Consider the following 17,430-nt stretch of genomic DNA (forward strand, 5'->3'; position numbering starts at 1 on the left):
CCACACAGAAGGCACCCTAGCCGAGGATCGAACCGGAGAACCTCTTGCTGTGAGGCAACAACGCTAACCACTGAACCACTGCTGCTGCCTGTATGTGTACCCATGTAATTGTTCAAAATGTGTGAATTTAATAAAGATGTTTAAAAAGGATCATCTGCCTCAACATCTAATTAAAAGAAGAAACTTGTTAGAGTCCAAGAGTGAAAATAAGCTCAAAGAACCTGGTCATTTAACTATAAAACTTATTTTAAGGGTCTTCCTCCCCTTAGTGACATTTAATGTTTAGGGTAATGGTAATACTTAAGCATGTGGGTTAGTTTTTGATTCATTGAAGAGCACTACCTTCAACTATAGTAATAGTTTCAGTAATATGAACTCTGTTATGGCTGTGAACTACAACTATGAACCCTTTCTTGCATCTACATTCAAACAGAGAGACTTGTACAGAAAATAACTATGGGAATATAAGCGTATGTTAAAATGTACTGTCATTTCTACTGTTTTTAACGTGTAACATGGTGATATTTGGTTTGACTACATTAATAAATATTTTATTGCATTTTTATTCTTTATTATGCTATAATTACTTAAATCATCTTTCAGACTTTCTTCAGTCCCTTAATTCAGCTTAAAAAAAAAAAAAAAAACAATACCACAGTAAGAAAGGGAATGCTCACCACAATACAAAATGAATTTCATTACACAGATTATTGCATGTTCAGAGGAACACTTAACAAAATGCAGATTACACTAAAAGTAATGTCTTTTGGCTTTTCCCGGTTAGGGGTCACCACAGCGGAACTTCGGTCCGCTAATGATTGGCAGTGGATTTTTTATGGTGCCGAGTTGCCAGCCCGACGCCCAACCTTCAAAGATGGCACACTCATTCACGCACGGACCTACCTGCATGTCTTTAAACGTCACTCGACTGCAGGGAGGACATGCAGACTCCACACAGAAGGCGCTCCAGCCGAGAATCGAATGGGAGAACCTCTTGCTGTGAGGCGACAATGCACACTACACATTACAAAAGAACTTGTGTGAGAAATGTGTGGCACATTAATGACAAAATTTCCACAGTATTCTTTTAGTGCTTGTGAGTGTTGTTAGTTAGGTACTTGATTACACAAGCATTGTTTTGTCTTTGAAAGTTCTAATGCAATTTCCCTGTTAAGTTACCAGAAGGCTGACCTTGCTAATTATTACTGTAAATGATTTAGGTCTACAAGTATAACTGAATAATGACCACAGATTTATCATTTTACTGAGAAACAGTTTAAACATAATAATCTACCTACAGTTTTTTAGTATACAAAACTCACAAAAAGTATTCAGTCTATATGAAAAAGTTAAATGAAGACTCTGTACAAGGTACCTGTGATGAGGGGGCAGGAGATGAGGCTGAGATGTTTCAGAGTCTGGAAGGCCCGTACCTGTCGCAATAGTTCATTTGTGGCATATGGGTAGCAGTTGAGTACAAGCATCTGGATCTGGCAACCGAAGAACAACTCCAGGGTCTTTGGGCGTAACAGGCGTTCTTTGATCATGAACATGATGAGATGCTCTGCCAGTTCAGGGGTGAGGGAAGACAAGCTGCTACAATATTGCATACTTGGAGCTAAAACAGTAAGAAACAACTACATATGGTTAAGATAAGTATCAATACAGATTCACAAGCTAAAACAAACACAATGTTCACTAATTCCATCATTTAACTTAGCAGATTAGCTGTCTGTTCATTTACCAATCTTTTCAGTTTACAATTATTTGATAAAAGACTTATACATGTCAATATACAAATCACACTAAAAGTACATACATACAACTCTGCAGTTAATAATTAAGGGGACGTTCAGCAAAATATTTGTTGTTGCTAAGGCTATCTGTATTAAATGGGTATAGTTTAAACAATTTGTTTTACATGCACATAACTGTAACAGTTTAGTGTATCAGCACAATCAGCATGCATACTAAAACCACAATAACAGTTTCTCTTATAGGTTGGTACTAGGCTATCAACCCTAGGGCCTATACAAGCCTAGCCATAACAATTCCCTGGCTATTTCTTCCCACACTATTTACTTCCCTCTTACTACTATTATTCTGAATAATTTGAATTCTTGACTTTTATTCTAGTGTCTGAATGTGATACCAATTCCATTTTCATAGGTTCACAGGTAAGTACTAGGCAATCAGTCTGCAGACCATGTCAAGCCTAGCCTATTCAAAATTTACCTCTAGCCTCAAGGAGGCCTCAACAAGATAGGCAGAAGTTGAGGCTACACATCCAATTATTTAAATTTATTCACATTTGTTGACTGGAAGTGTCTGACTGGACGTAGGCCCATTTTCAGTGGAGACCCGGAGAGAAAAGCTCCACAGTTAAAATAAACAGACAGTAGTTACACTGGATTACATAGAGATCAACAATATAACATAGCAATTACTTACAACATATTTACAGATGAAGAAAGTACAGTTTTGTACCTACCATAAATGTAGATGTTCGAGTGCTAATACAGCTGCAGTAATCACAGATGGGTTTTCAGCCGTCAGGCGGTCCCTCGGTCGGCCGAATTCCAAAGTCTTGGTCCGGCGTTGGTTGTCGTCGCTTACTCTTCTGACGTCAGTAAGGCCAGAGTATATAAGACACAGCCAACGCCATGTTCTTCAGTCTTTCTTGCCCCAGATGTCAGGTGCCCCCAAAAGGAAGGCAATACATAAATAAGGCTTATCTACATATGCAGGCAATGCAATGTAATGCAAAATCAGTGTAAGCAAGCAAATAAAACATAGCAGGATAACCCAGTCAGGTGGTATGAAGAAGTTGTTAGGCCCCATGCCTTTACCAAGTGGGGAAGGAGGGAGGAACCTGTACTGCAGCTGTATTAGCACTCGAACATCTACATTTATGGTAGGTACAAAACTGTACTATGTTCATCGTGCATACAGCTGCAGTAATCACAGATGGGTAGAGTCCCAGAGCTATGCATAGGGTGGTAGGTACTATGAGGAACTGGGTTGAGCCAGAATGCCCTGCAAAACAGCAGTGGCAAAGCCTGCTCTTGTTCTGGAATATAAGGGTAGGTGGTAGTGTTTTGTGAAGGTATGTACAGAACTCCAAGTGGCTGCCTCCAAAATATCCTTAGTAGGAACGCCTCTGAGGAAGGCTGTAGAGGTGGCTGTGGCCCTGGTGGAGTGAGATCTGATACCAGTAGGGACAGATTTCCCATGATAGGAATAACAAAACCGTATGCAGTGGCCAATCCACTTGGAAATGGTCTGTTTGGTAACTGGTTTCCCTTGAGCCCCTACGGCATAGGACACAAAAGTTGTTCTGATTTCCTGAAGGACTTTGTTCTGTCCAAATAATAACGTAGCTGCCTATGGATGTCCAAAGTGTTAAGCAGCCTCTCCTCTTTGTTTTGAGGGTTAGGATAAAAGGTAGGTAGGTGTATGGCTTGATTTAAGGCTACCCTGGATACCACTTTTGGCATAAAAGATGGGTTGGTACGAAGGGAAACCCTGTCCTGATGGAAGATGAGGAAGGGCTGCACCGCCATGAGGGCCTGTAGTTCAGAAACCCTACGAGCTGAAGTGATGGCCAGAAGGAAAGCTGTTTTCCAGGACAAATGTTGCAGATCTGTTGAGGCAGCAGGTTCAAAGGGAGGCAATGTTAATTTTTCTAGTATGCAATTAAGGTCCCAGGCTGGTATTGGTTGCTTCCCTGGAGGTCTTATATTCTTAGCCCCTCTGAGGAACTGTCGTAAGAGTGGGTGAGAGAATAAAGGAGGATCCGTGTTGAATTCTGCAGAGATGGCTGAGGCATGTATTTTTATGGAAGAAAATGAAAGTCCACTGTTCAGCAAGGTACTGTAAAACCTGAGGCAAGTTCAATTTTCTAGGGTCCTGGCCTCTTTTCTCATTCCAACAGCAAAACCGCTTCCATTTTGCAGAGTAAGCTTTCCTAGTAGATGGTCTTCTGGCCACCAAAATGACATCCTGCACCTCCTTGGAGAGTAGGGACTGTTGTGGTGTCAAGGAATTTTCCATGCAGCGAGGTTGAGTGTTTTCAGCTGACTGTGAAGAGTTTTGTAGCTGTTCTGAGTCAGTAGGAGAGGCATTAGAGGCAGGGACCAGGGAGGAGTATGTGTTAGGCTCCTCAGGAGTGGATACCAGTGTTGCCTTGGCCAATCTGGAGCAATCAGTATCATCCTCGGTTTGTCTGTTCTTGCTTTCAAAAGCACCTTGGGCAGAAGGGGCAGAGGTGGGAATGCATAAACTGTCCATGCTGTCCAACTGAATGAAAGGGCGTCCATTTTCCAGGCCTTTGGATGAAAGGTCCTTGAACAAAACTTTTTTAGTTGATGGTTCCTGTGGGAGGCAAAAAGATCTATGTCTGGCCTCCCCCACGCTTGGATTATCTCTGTAAACACCTGAGGATGTAACTTCCATTCGTGTGGATCTGTCATATTTCTGCTTAGAGTGTCTGCCAGTGTGTTTTCCAGTCCTGGCAAGTACTGTGCTTGAAGTTCGATTGGTCTTTCCAGAGCCAAGTTCCAAAGAGTCATGGCTAGTCTGCACAAGGGGTATGAATGTGTTCCTCCTTGTTTGTTTATGTACCACATTACTGTGGTGTTGTCTGTTCTTATCAGTAATTGTCCTGGATGCAGGAAGTCCTTGAAAGCTGTAATTGCATTTATTACTGCTAGCATTTCTTTTTGATTGATGTGAAGGTGTTTTCCTTTTGGGACCATCTGCCCTGAATGCACCTGTCCTTCATGTGCGCCCCCCAGGTGTAATCTGAGGCATCTGTGGTTATGACTTGTTTTGCTTGAGGCTTGCAGAATGGAAGGCCTGTGTTTACTTGACATGCTTGGGCCCACCATAGAAATTCCTTTTGCAAACATGGAATTACTGGTATAATTGCTTCCAAACTGTGACTGTGTTGAGACCATAGATTTTTTAGGTACCACTGAAGTTTCCTCATATGCAGCTTTGCACATGGGATTAGAAGAATGCAAGATGCCATGAATCCCAGAGCCTGCAGGATTTTCCTTGCAGTAAGCCTGGTACTTTTTGCTAGTGTTTTGAAGTACTGAGATAGTTGCCCTTGTTTTTCTGGCGTAAGATATGCCATCTGGGTGTTTGTGTCCAAGTTGGCACCCAGGAAGGTTATTTTCTGAGATGGTGTTAGTCTTGATTTCTCCTTGCTGATGGTATATCCCAGAGAAAGCAGTAACCATGTCACATATGCCAAATGTTCCAGTAGTATGCGTTTGCTGTCCGCTTGGATCAGGCAGTCGTCCAGATAAGGGTAAATTTGTATCCCTTGAAGTCTGTAGTAGGCAATCACTGATGCCAGGCACTTTGTGAATACTCTGGGCGCAGTAGATAAGCCAAAGGGCAATGCAGAGAATTGATAGTGGATTGAACCTGCAAGAAATCTGAGGTATCTTCTGCAGCTTTGTCTGATTGGGACATGCAGGTATGCCTCCTTGAGGTCCAATGTTACCAGCCAAAACTCCTTGCCCAGCATGGGAAGAAGTTGCTGTAATGTGAGCATCTTGAATTTTGGCACGAGTAGGAATGTGTTTAGGATGGATAAGTCCAAAATGGGTCTCCAGTCGGTTCCTTTTCTTGGTACCAGAAAAAGTCTTGAATAAAAACCTTGACCTTGTTGGTGTGTAGGTACCTTTTGTATAGCTCTCATGTTTAGGAGCTTTGAAATTTGCAGTTGTGCCTCTGCCCTTTGATTTTGTGGCAGGTTTGGCATGCCTCTCATTTTTGGAAGAGTGTGAAAAGTACAGTTTTGTACCTACCATAAATGTAGATGTCCGAACAGGAATGCATCTGCAGTCCTTACAAATGGGTTGTCCTGTCGTCAGGCAGCCCTTCGGTCGGCCGGATTCCAAAGTCTGGGTCTGGCCTCGGCTGGTGTCGCACTTCACCCGACGTCATAGCTGCAGTTCTTCGGGTATAAAGGCATCAGCCGACGCCATTTTCCTCAGTGTTTCTTGCCCCAGATGCCAGTTGCCCTCTTGGATAGCTAAATTTTGGATAAATGCCAATGTTTCCAAATAGTAGAAGGCAAACACAAAAAATAAGCATGTATGTACATATATACAAACAAATACACCATAAGAGATCCCCCCCAGCTAGCTATTAGATGGGCAAATACCTTAGGAATACCACAGAGGGGAAGGAGGGTGGATAATCCTGACTGCAGATGCTATCCAGTTCGGACATCTACATTTATGGTAGGTACAAAACTGTACTATGTCCTTCAAGGATGCATCTGCAGTCCTTACAAATGGGTAGAATACCATAGCCAAACTAGGGGAGGAGGAAGAAGAAATTATGGTGTAGTTAGGATCCCTTGCAAAACAGCAGTGGCAAACCCTGCTCGGGATCTAGAGTATAAAGGTAAGTTATAATGCTTGGCAAATGTATGCACGGAGGTCCAAGTAGCAGCCTCTACAATGTCCTTGGTAGCCACTCCTCGTAAGAAAGCTGTGGTAGTGGCTGTAGCCCTTGTAGAATGAGGCCTTATGTTCTGTGGAGTTTGCTTTCCATGGTAGGAATAACAGAATCTGATGCAATTTCCTATCCACTTGGAGATTGTCTGTTTTGAAATTGCTTTTCCTTCCCTTCCTGTTGCATATGCTACCAGAAGCTGGTCAGTTTTTCTATTGCCCTTGGTTCTGTCCAGGTAGTAGCTAACTGTCTATGTACATCCAAAGTATGCAGCAGTCTTTCCCCCCTGTTCTGTGGATTGGGGAAGAAGGTAGGTAGGTGGATAGCCTGGTTTAAAGACACTCTGGATACCACCTTAGGCATAAATGTAGGATTTGTTCTCATGGACACTCTATCTTGATGGAAGATTAGGAAGGGTTGTACTGCCATTAAAGCCTGTAGCTCAGAAACCCTTCTTGCTGAGGTAATTGCCAGCAGAAAAGCAGTTTTCCAGGATAGGTGTTGAAGATCTGCTGTTGCTGCTGGTTCGAAACCGGGGAGTGTCAATTTTTCTAGCACAAAGTTCAAGTCCCATGCTGGGAATGGTGGTTTCCTAGGAGGTTTTACATTTTAATTCCTCTCAGAAACTGCCTGAGTAAAGGATGAGAAGACAGGGGATCAAGCTGTATTCTGCAGAAATAGCTGATGCATGTATCTTGATGGAGGAATAGGACAGGCCTGTATGGAAAAGCTCTGCCAAATACTCCAGGATGTTGGCAATGTCTACCTTTGACACATCTTTTCCCCTTTCAGTACTCCAAATGAGAAACCTTTTCCATTTTCCTGCATAGTTCCTTCTTGTTGAAGGTCTGCGGGCCTCAAGGATAATGTCTTTAACCCTTTGGGATAAATCTGGGTTAGTTGCTCTTATGTAATGTTCCAGGCAGTCAGCTGCAGTTTTCAGGTTTGGATGCAGGATGTTGTAGCCGCTCTGAGTTAACAGCAAAGGAATCAGGGGTAGTGTCCACATTTTCCCCCCGAGACATGCTCCTCAGTAATGGGTACCAATGTTGTCTTGGCCAGTCTGGAGCTATCAGAATGATCCTTGGACGTTCCTCTTTGATTTTCAATAGCACCTTGTGCATCAAAGGAAGAGGTGGGAATGCATATGCTGTCAGGCCTTTCCAACTGAAGGATAGAGAGTCCACCTTCCAAGCAAGTGGGTGGTACGTCCTTGTGCAGAATTTCTTGAGCTGGTGATTGAGTGGGGATGTGAATAGGTCTATTTGTGGCAGTCCCCATTTCCTTGTGATGACCTTGAAGATGTCCGGGTGTAGCATCCATTCGTGAGCATCCGAGGTAGTTCTGCTTAATATGTCTGCTAGGATGTTTTCTTTTCCGGTACAAAAATTGCTTGTAACTGAATGTTGTAGCTCAGAGCCATATTCCATAGGTCCAGTGCCATCCGGCATAGAGGGTATGAATGAGTGCCTCCCTGTTTGTTGATGTACCACATGACTGTGGTGTTGTCTGTCCTTATTATCAACTGCCCTTCTTGGAGGAATGGTCTGAAATTCTGGATTGCTAGTTTTACTGCCAGCATTTCCTTTTGATTTATGTGCAGGTGCAGCTGATCTGGAGTCCATAAGCCTTGTATGCACTTGTCCAGCATGTGGGCCCCCCAACCGAGGTCTGAGGCGTCCGTTGTGATGGTTTGGCTTGGTTGAATGCTGTGGAAGGGCAAACCTGTTGACTGGCATGCCTGAGCCCACCATAGGAACTCTTGTTTCAGGCATGGAATTAGTGGTATTTCGGTTTCTAGGCTGTGCCTGTGTTGAGACCATAAATTCTTCAGGTACCACTGTAGCTTTCTCATATGCAGTCTGGCATGAGGGACCAGGATTATGCAGGATGCCATGAAGCCCAAGGCCTGCAGTACTTTCCTTGCTGTTAGTTTGTTCTGCTTTGTTAATGCCAAGAAGTAGAGAGGAAGTTGTTCTTGTTTTTCTGCAGTTAGGAATGCCATCTGTTTTACTGTGTCCAATTCTGCACCTAAGAAGGTTATTCTTTGGGATGGTATCAGTCTTGATTTTTTATATTGACTGTATATCCCAGGGCTTGCAGTAAGAAAATGACTCTTTGTAAGTCTTCTGTTAGCTTGTTTTTGTTGTCCGCTTGTATCAGGCAGTCGTCCAGGTATGGATATATTTGGATTCCCTGAAGCCTGCAGTGAGCGATTACTGATGCCAGGCATTTCGTGAACACTCTGGGCGCAGTAGATAAGCCAAAGGGCAATGCTGAGAATTGATAATGCTCTGATCCTGCAAGAAATCTGAGGTATCTTCTGCAATTTGGTCGTATGGGGACGTGCAGGTATGCCTCCTTGAGATCTAGAGTCACCAGCCAATACTCCTTGCCCAGCATGGGAAGAAGTTGCTGTAGGGTCAGCATTTTGAATTTTGGAACAATGATGAATGTGTTTAAAGCGGACAGGTCGAGAATAGGCCTCCAATTTTTCTCTTTTCTTGGTACCAGGAATAGTCTGGAGTAAAATCCCTTTCCTTGTTCCATAGATGGTACCCTTTCCACAGCTCTCATCTTTGCTAATTGAGCTATTTGTTTTAGAGCTTCTGTCTTTTGATTTGGTGGTAGGTTTGGCATTCCTCTTTTTCCTGGTAAAGTATGGAAATGAAACCTGTAGCCTTGGTCTATAGTTTGCAAAATCCACTTGTCTCTTGTGATGTAGTGCCAGTTTTTGAAAATAAGGCTAACTTTCCGCCTAAGGGTGCTGCTATTTGTTCCCTGGTAGGCGGTGCCAGAGCCAAGTCACTGTGATTGTCCTGTTGCAGTGGTAGTAGTTGTGTCTGTGCCTCGCTGGTTGTTACCTTGCCACTGGCGCCCCTGTAGGCACCTCCTCTGGATTGATTTCTGCCTCTTGAACGCCTATTCCTGCCTCTCTGTGTTTTAGAGGAGTCTGGAAAGGACCAATTTTGGAAGGCCAGTTCCTGCTAAACCTTGGAGGCTGAACCTGTAAGAAATCTTTCACTGTTTGTACAGATTTTGCCTTCTCTTCCATTTTCTTCAGTACCTGCTGAGCAGGAGAACCAAATAAACTGACCTTATCCATAGGAGCATCTAATAGTTTTGCTTTAACATGATCCGGCAAGACCTGTTCTTTCAACCATGCATGCCTTCTAATAACTGTGCCAGTCATGGCTGATCTAAAGGAAGCCTCCAGTGCATCATAGCCACATTTTAAAGAATGGTTACTAACCTGCTGAATGTTATGCACCATTTCTAGAACATATTTCTTATCTAAAGAATCATCAGAGGACAGTTTCTTAGTTAACTGATCAAGCATAAACTCCTGGTATTGGATCATATGAAACTGACAGTTCAATGCCCTAGCTGAGAGAGTAGCAGAGGTGTATACTTTTTTACCCCATCTCTCTAAGGACATAGATTCCCTTTCAAAGGGGAGAGGGTTTTTAACTGAGGTCGAAGCTACTGCCTTAGGCCCCTGGGAGATAGTCTCGGGATCTGCAAAAGGAGCCTTGTATAAATGGTGATGCGTGTCCGGGACCCTGTAGTACCTATCGGGCTTAGCAGGGGCTGGAGGCAAAGTATCAGGAGCAGTGCAAGCATCATTAAATGCATCATCTACAACAGGAAGAACTGGAGGTATAGCTAAAGGCCTATGCTGTGGTAAATGCAAAAAAGTCCTAAGCCTTTTCCTTGAATCTGAGAAATCTTGCCCCTGCCATTGGAATTGCTCTCTCATGGCATGTAAGGTTTCCCCAAAGGAAAATTCCTCTGGTGGAGAGGCAGAAGGAATCGATTCCTCAGCATCGGTGTCTTCATAAGGAGAAAAAGGAGCCTCTGGATGGTCTGTATTGTCTGTATCATCAGAAGAATCATCTGAGGACACTGGCTCAGGGGGCTCTGCTCTAGGTCTCTTTTCTGGAGGAGGTTGAGAGGCCCTGTCTGGATGATGAGGTTGGGATCCCCTTATTAAAGAGATGAGATCCTCTGCCAGAGTGAGCATTTGGGAACTGGAACTGGGCCTGTGAGAGGGGGGGGCTTAACAGGCACAGACTTAGAAGTTTTGTCTGCTTTAGCCCTGGCAAAGGCCTTTATGGACATGGCTGCAGGTGGCCTAGCAGCACCACGTGCAGGGGTTGAAACATCCAAAGGGATGGTGTCCGATAATTCTTGTGAAACCACAGTAGCAGGTTGAATTTCAGAGGCCGATTCAACGAGGTTAGAAGGGGCCTCGGTAGTAGTCATGGATTCGGCTGAAGATAGAACCGTTTGCTCGGTTTCGGCCGAAACCGAGACACTCGCGGTTTGCTTAACCGCGGTTTCGGCCGAAACCGCGGACCGCGAGTGTCGGTCCTTTTCTTTGCGTTTCTTAACAACTTGTGAAGTCGGAGGATCCGACGGCATTATGTACGCAAAATCTGAGCCGAAAAACTGTTCAGCAAACTCCGACCGACGTCTAAGCGTCCATCGGTTGAAAGAAGCACAGGCTAAACAAGCTGCTACGTCGTGGTCTGGGCCTAAACAAGGTAAGCAGTAAGAGTGGAAATCTTTATGAGGTATTTGTTTCCCACAAGTTAAACAGTTATTCACTTTTTCTGACATCGGCTGAGGCAAGAAAGAGTCCCCAACGGGGTACTTAGCTTTTTAGAAGTCTTCGAAGTAGTATTCGGTAGTAGTAATCTCTGGATCTGACCGACCGGCACTTGCGAACAGCTTCTGCTTCGGGCGCCAAGCGGCAAGAAAGACTGAGGAAAATGGCGTCGGCTGATGCCTTTATACCCGAAGAACTGCAGCTATGACGTCGGGTGAAGTGCGACACCAGCCGAGGCCAGACCCAGACTTTGGAATCCGGCCGACCGAAGGGCTGCCTGACGACAGGACAACCCATTTGTAAGGACTGCAGATGCATCCTTGAAGGACATTTGAAATTTGTAGCCTCTGTTTTTAATGTCCAGTATCCATTTGTCTGTTGTGACAATATGCCAATTGCTTGCAAATAATGCTAGTTTCCCTCCCAAAGGTGCTGTCAGCTGAGACTTGCTTGGCATGGAAATGAGGGAGTCATTGGGTTTGCTTCCTGTATTGTTGTGCACTGTCTTCACCACCTCTTGGTGCTGGAGACTGCCATTGTCTGCCTCTATATGATCCTTGTGATTGCCCTCTGCCCCTTGTGCGTCTGTATCTACCTCTTTGGGGCTTGTCAGTGGCTGGAAAGGACCAGTTTTTTGAAGGCCAATTTCTGCTAAAACGTGATGGTTGGACCTGTAAGAAAGCCTTGACAGTTTGCATAGATTTGGCTTTTTCTTCCATTTTCCGTAGTATTTCCTCAACATTAGTACCAAATAATACATCCTTTTGTAAAGGAGCATCAAGAAGTTTAGCTTTCACATGATCAGGTAAATTTTGTTCCCTAAGCCAGGCATGCCTGCGAATGACTGATCCTGTGGCAGCCGCTCTACTGGAAGCCTCTAGTGCATCATAACCACATTGTAAGGTGTGTTTACCCACTTGCTCCGCACTATGCATCATATCCTGTAACTGTTTTAAATCTGGTTGTTCAGGTTGAGACATTTTGTTCCTTAATTGTGATAACAGGTACTGTTGATATTTAATCATATGAAACTGACAGTTTAAGGCCCTCATGGCTAGGGTGGCCAAGGTATATACCTTTTTACCCCAGCTTTCTAGAGATCTGGATTCCCTTTCTGCAGGGAGTGGATTCTTGGCAGTGGAGGCCTTTAATCCCTTGGGGCCTTGTGAAATGGTTTCAGGGTCAGCATTATGGCCTTTGTAGAGAAATTGGTGAGAGCTGGGTACTCTGTAATACCTATCAGGTTTTACTGGTGCAGGAGGCAGAGAATCAGGGTTAAGGCAAGCCTCCGAATAGACATCATCCAGTACATCCAAAACAGGGGGTATAGCCAGAGGTCTGTGCTGAGGTAACCAAAGAAATTCCCTAAGTCTTTTCTTGGAATCTGAAAAGTCCTGGCCTTCCCAATGGAAGTGTTCCCTCAAGGTGTGCAAGGTTTCCCCAAAAGAAAAATCCTCAGGAGGGGATACAGAAGGAATGGACTGTTCTGCATCCGAATCCTCAAAAGGGGAGTAAGAGTGTTCCTCTGCATCAGAATGTTCTGATAAAATGGATCCCTGATCAGAAGAGGGAGATTCTTCCTCCACTCTGGGTCTCTTGTCAGGCTGAGAACCTCTGATAAGAGTAATTAAATCCTCAGCCATTTTAAGCATCTGTATCTTAGGCATGGGTCCAGGAGATGGGCCCTGTGCAACAGGCCTCGTGGGATGCCTGGCTGCTTTGGATTTAGTAAAAGCCTTTATTGAAAAAGAAGATGAGGGCCTAAATACACCATGGGTGGAGGTGGACCTGTCCACATTAGTAGGCTCGACATTAGCAGGGGCTTCGGTTGAAGTCTGGGAAAGGACCGAGGACCCAGCGGTCTCGGGTACAGAGAACACCGCCAAAGGAGTGTCGTCGGTAGTCAGGGACTGCAAAGGCGTCTCGCTGAGAACCGGACCACGTGTAGCCTGTTTTGGCGTGGTGTCGGCGGGGACCGCGGGTCTCGCGTGTCGGTCCTTTTCCTTGCGTTTTTTGGACAAAACGGTAGTTGGAGTGTCCGACGACATCTTATAATCAAAAGCTTTACCAAAGTAGTGTTGGGCGAACTCCGCCCGACGCTTGATAGTGCGTTTATTGAAGGTAGCGCAAAAGCGACAGCCCGAGACGTCGTGGTCTGGGCCCAAACAAGGTATGCAACGGGAATGGAAATCCTTATGCGGTATTTGCTTCCCACAAGAAATACAATTATTAACTTTTTCTGACATCGGTCTGAGGCAAGAAAAGTTTCCCCAACGGGGTACTTAGCTTTAAAGAAGACTTCAGTTCCAAATTTTTTTGTAATTCAGGAGCTGGCCGACCAGCACTTGCGAACTGCTTCTGCTTCGGGCACCGCGCGGCAAAAAAGACTGAAGAACATGGCGTCGGCTGTGTCTTATATACTCTGGCCTTACTGACGTCAGAAGAGTAAGCGACGACAACCGACGCCGGACCAAGACTTTGGAATTCGGCCGACCGAGGGACCGCCTGACGGCTGAAAACCCATCTGTGATTACTGCAGCTGTATGCACGATGAACATCATAGTATATCAGTAGACAACTAGAATCTTTATCTGTGAAGTACATAACAGACATTAACAAATGTTACAATAAGAAGTTCCTGCTGTATAACAAGTACTAGGCTTATGAGCATCTGAGCTTGCTATAATCAAGGTAGTTAGTGGAGTGGAAAGAAAGGTAGTGGTTGGATGGGGTGGGTGATTTTAGAGTGGGATTTGCAAGGGCATAGCCAGCATGTTTTTAGGTGCGCTTTTAGTAAAGTTTTGAAGTGGGTGCATGATGGTACCTTTACCTTGAAGGTGGCAAGGGTGCTACTCTGCTTGACATGTAGAAGTTTGTCCCAGGGTGAGAGATACGTTGTTCACATGTACTTCTTGAAAACCTTTCTATGGTATCCTCTATCATAATGTTCATTCATCTGGACATACAAAGCCCTTATAAAGTTCTGTGTGCATGGCAATATTTCTCTACTTACCTTTTCAAAATGACAGGGAATTCCGTGATCGTGTATGTAATCTGTTTCTGTCCCTGATGTGTGATAAGTGATACCATGCATGACAAATTAAATATTGAGCAACTCATCAGATAGACTTATGTAAATGGAAATGTTGTTCCCATCTGCCATACTCCTTCTTTTCAGCATCTTAGCATCCATATAACATCTGATTTGATTCCTGAGGGTGGCCACATACAATTGTCACAACAAAACTAAAACATGTAACAGGTACAATCATAAACACATATATATTTGGTTAACTTGCAACCAAAGAGAGAAACAAGGGGTTCAGTCTTTATAATGTGGTTTAGCTGTACAGCTAAAGCACTGCAGCTTAGATTTAAACAAAATACATACTTCCAACTGCTTAGACGTTTACTGCTGCATATGGGATCAAATGAGGTAGAGTGCACCAACAGACAAGCTCTTGACCTACCTTACAAATCCTGGTATATTTAAGAAGTAAGGATGTTGCAGGGAGTTAATGCTTTAGGAATCTGAAAGCCCATGTTTCTACCACAAACAATTCACATACTGCAAGTACAGTTTTGTTTACATGGTTACAGAACTAGCAGACTCGCCAATATAAGATAGCTTTTATTGATTACTGACTGAGAGCGCAAGCTCTAAAAGACTGAAATTGGCCATATTTAGACCTGAATCCAACAATCTTTGCAGCAAAAAAGCTGATTCAACATATCACACATATCTTAAAAAATGTTATGGGCCACTGTTGACTAACAGATCACATAACGGTCCAAGTTAATTTGAAAGCCTTCCTTCTACCTTATTCTCTTTAACCTTTGCCCTGTCTTGCACAATTCCCTCACAAACCTAGAACAAGAACAATGTATAATGGTGCCCAAGATAGTGGTGGCTAGCTGCCAGGTCACCGAACTTGAACAAAGGTAGTCATTTTTTGCTTTTAGTCATCAAAGTTTGGCATTTCATTTTTGCAATTTAAGAATTGTCAAGCTGCACTGATCTGTAACATATTAGCATGCCTCCTTTAACATACATTACTATGACTGATCTGCCTCTTCACCTACAGCTACAAAGATGGTGTTTTCTACTTTATAGATTTTCCATTCATCAATCTTTGCAGAAAATCCTTCTTTATTTTGTGTAGGACTAGGTGAGAAGTATGACCTTCTGATGTTTAGATAGTCAGGAACTTTGGAAATATCCTGATAGTCGACATCACAACTTTAACTGTTTAATCTTTTGAAAAGGGTTTCCTACAAGATTGAGCAATTTTCTGACTGTTACAAATTACAGTCAATTATTCAAAACACATTTTCGTATCTAGAGTATTGCAAGCATTACTCCTGCTGTAGTTCAGCTGTACAGCATTTGAACTTCTTGCAAGAGTGAGAGTCACGATTTTAGCGCACTGCTCATAAAACGACTGCCTACCTTTTTGTACAGCATGATGCAATGTATATGAAACTCCCTACAAGCTATATGAAGTTGCAAATCAACAGTGGCATGCAATACCATTACCTGAGTCTTGGACTGGCAAACTATACAGTTCTAACAGTGTCGGCACCTTTTCAGATGCCAAAAGAGAGACCTTTTTTAAGGAAACCTATTTTGTAGCACAAGCCATACTCTCTATTCAAGCACTGTAATGGACTTCATTTTTGTGTCAAAATAAAAGTTTTTATAGAATTTGAGCTGTTTCTATTGCTTCCTTTCATATGTAGGTGTTTCAGATACAAAATAAATGCTTTTATATAATCAGTACAGGAAACTTAAATATTTTTGTCCTAAAATCTCAGGACATTTGCAATTTTTCATGTTTTTTGTAGATTGCATTTGCCTACACAGGAAGCGTCCTGTGCAAACAGGAATAGGTGGTAACCATATTCCAAAAGAGACTATGCAAATGGATATGTCTCGCCTATGAATCACAACAATTTGGTGATAACTACCCTGTCCCTTCAAACATTCAGTCTCAGAGCTATGGAGGACACACAGCCCATTTCCCATTATGATTCAGTTCATGATGTACAGCCTTGTAGTTGGCAGTTCCAAATAAAATGTATCATGCAGAGCAATCCTGAAAGACAGCATGTTGTGTGCAGTCACAAAGTGCTTTGTTTGAGGAATGCAGAGGGGCAGCCTCTGACTGAAATAACTATGATACTTATTTTACACGGAATGCATTACAGATTATTTCAGAGAATTACCACTACATCCCAGCAAAATACCAAATTACTCCTACCTCTCACAACACCCACTTAACTCACCCACATCTCCACCAAGCATGACTCTACCAATGCATTATCCTAACCACCACCACCGGCCATTCATACTTATACTAACACACTATGCTCAAATGACTTTCCACATCTTCCCATTTTCTTGGTGGATATAAATCATCTCACACCATCTTCCATTCCAGTCAACCACCTCTTTGAAAAACACACCCTCACCATTCCCCTCTTACACATCATCTCCATTCATGCTTACCACCCAATTATACCCATCCCATCTGCACTCACTAATTCATATCTTACGTAACCCACTAAAACTACAAAAGGAATAGACAAATTCACTCCCATGATTGTAATACTACTCCAAAGCAGAACCACTGAACTTAACTCAGAACCCTCCCCCTCTCATGCTTACTAATTAATCCACAAAGTCTATGGAATAAAACCAAGTCAGTACCCTTATCGCCGAACACTCCCCAGACATCATAACAATCACAAAATCATGGATAAAAAAGATAACCGTCACAGAGATCACTTATTTCCCAATTATGACTACCACTTAGGACTTCAAAATGGAGAAGGAACTTTTTTTTTTCCAAACCTTAGCTCAAGGTCCAACTTCTAGTACAAGCTAACCCCAGTTTAGAAACCGTACCAAACTGGCTACTAGTCAGCATACCTCTAAAACATAACAAATCACAGCAAATTGCCTTAGCCTACCTTCTACCCCCCCCCCCCCCCATCACACGCACACAAATTCAGTACTCTATTACAAAACAGTACATACACCAAAACAAACATGCATAACCTACTGCTTATTAGGGACCTCCACTACCTGATTCACAAGATCAATAATACATTTATACTCGGTTCATCCAAAACAAAAACATGCTCTTTGGGACAAAACAAAACAAAAACTAAGCAAAGCTACCTCCAAATCACTGACTACAACAATGCCACTATTGAAAACACTAACTCATTTAAATACTTGGGACTTTGAATAGATCCTTTTCTCAGTTTCTCCCTACACTTAAGACAGTATAAGAAAGAAAACAAAAGGACTGCTTTTCTGGGCTAACAACATCTCC

The 17,430-nt window shown here is 43.2% G+C and overlaps 1 protein-coding gene across 5 annotated transcripts in view; it reads right to left on the minus strand.

Moving 5' to 3' along the window:
* The window catches only part of LOC122798540, a 1,608,245-nt gene that overhangs the window by 727,002 nt on the left and 863,813 nt on the right, over window positions 1-17,430 (minus strand). For all 5 annotated transcript variants that reach the window (XM_044067582.1, XM_044067581.1, XM_044067580.1 and 2 more), the window contains one exon: window positions 1,376-1,618. In XM_044067582.1, the coding sequence (XP_043923517.1) occupies window positions 1,376-1,618 (243 nt within the window). The remainder of the gene's footprint in view (window positions 1-1,375; window positions 1,619-17,430) is intronic.

Source organism: Protopterus annectens, chromosome 3.part1 (assembly GCF_019279795.1).
Source record: "Protopterus annectens isolate FY-2018-M chromosome 3.part1, PAN1.0, whole genome shotgun sequence".
In the NCBI taxonomy this organism is placed as follows: Eukaryota; Metazoa; Chordata; order Ceratodontiformes; family Protopteridae; genus Protopterus; species Protopterus annectens.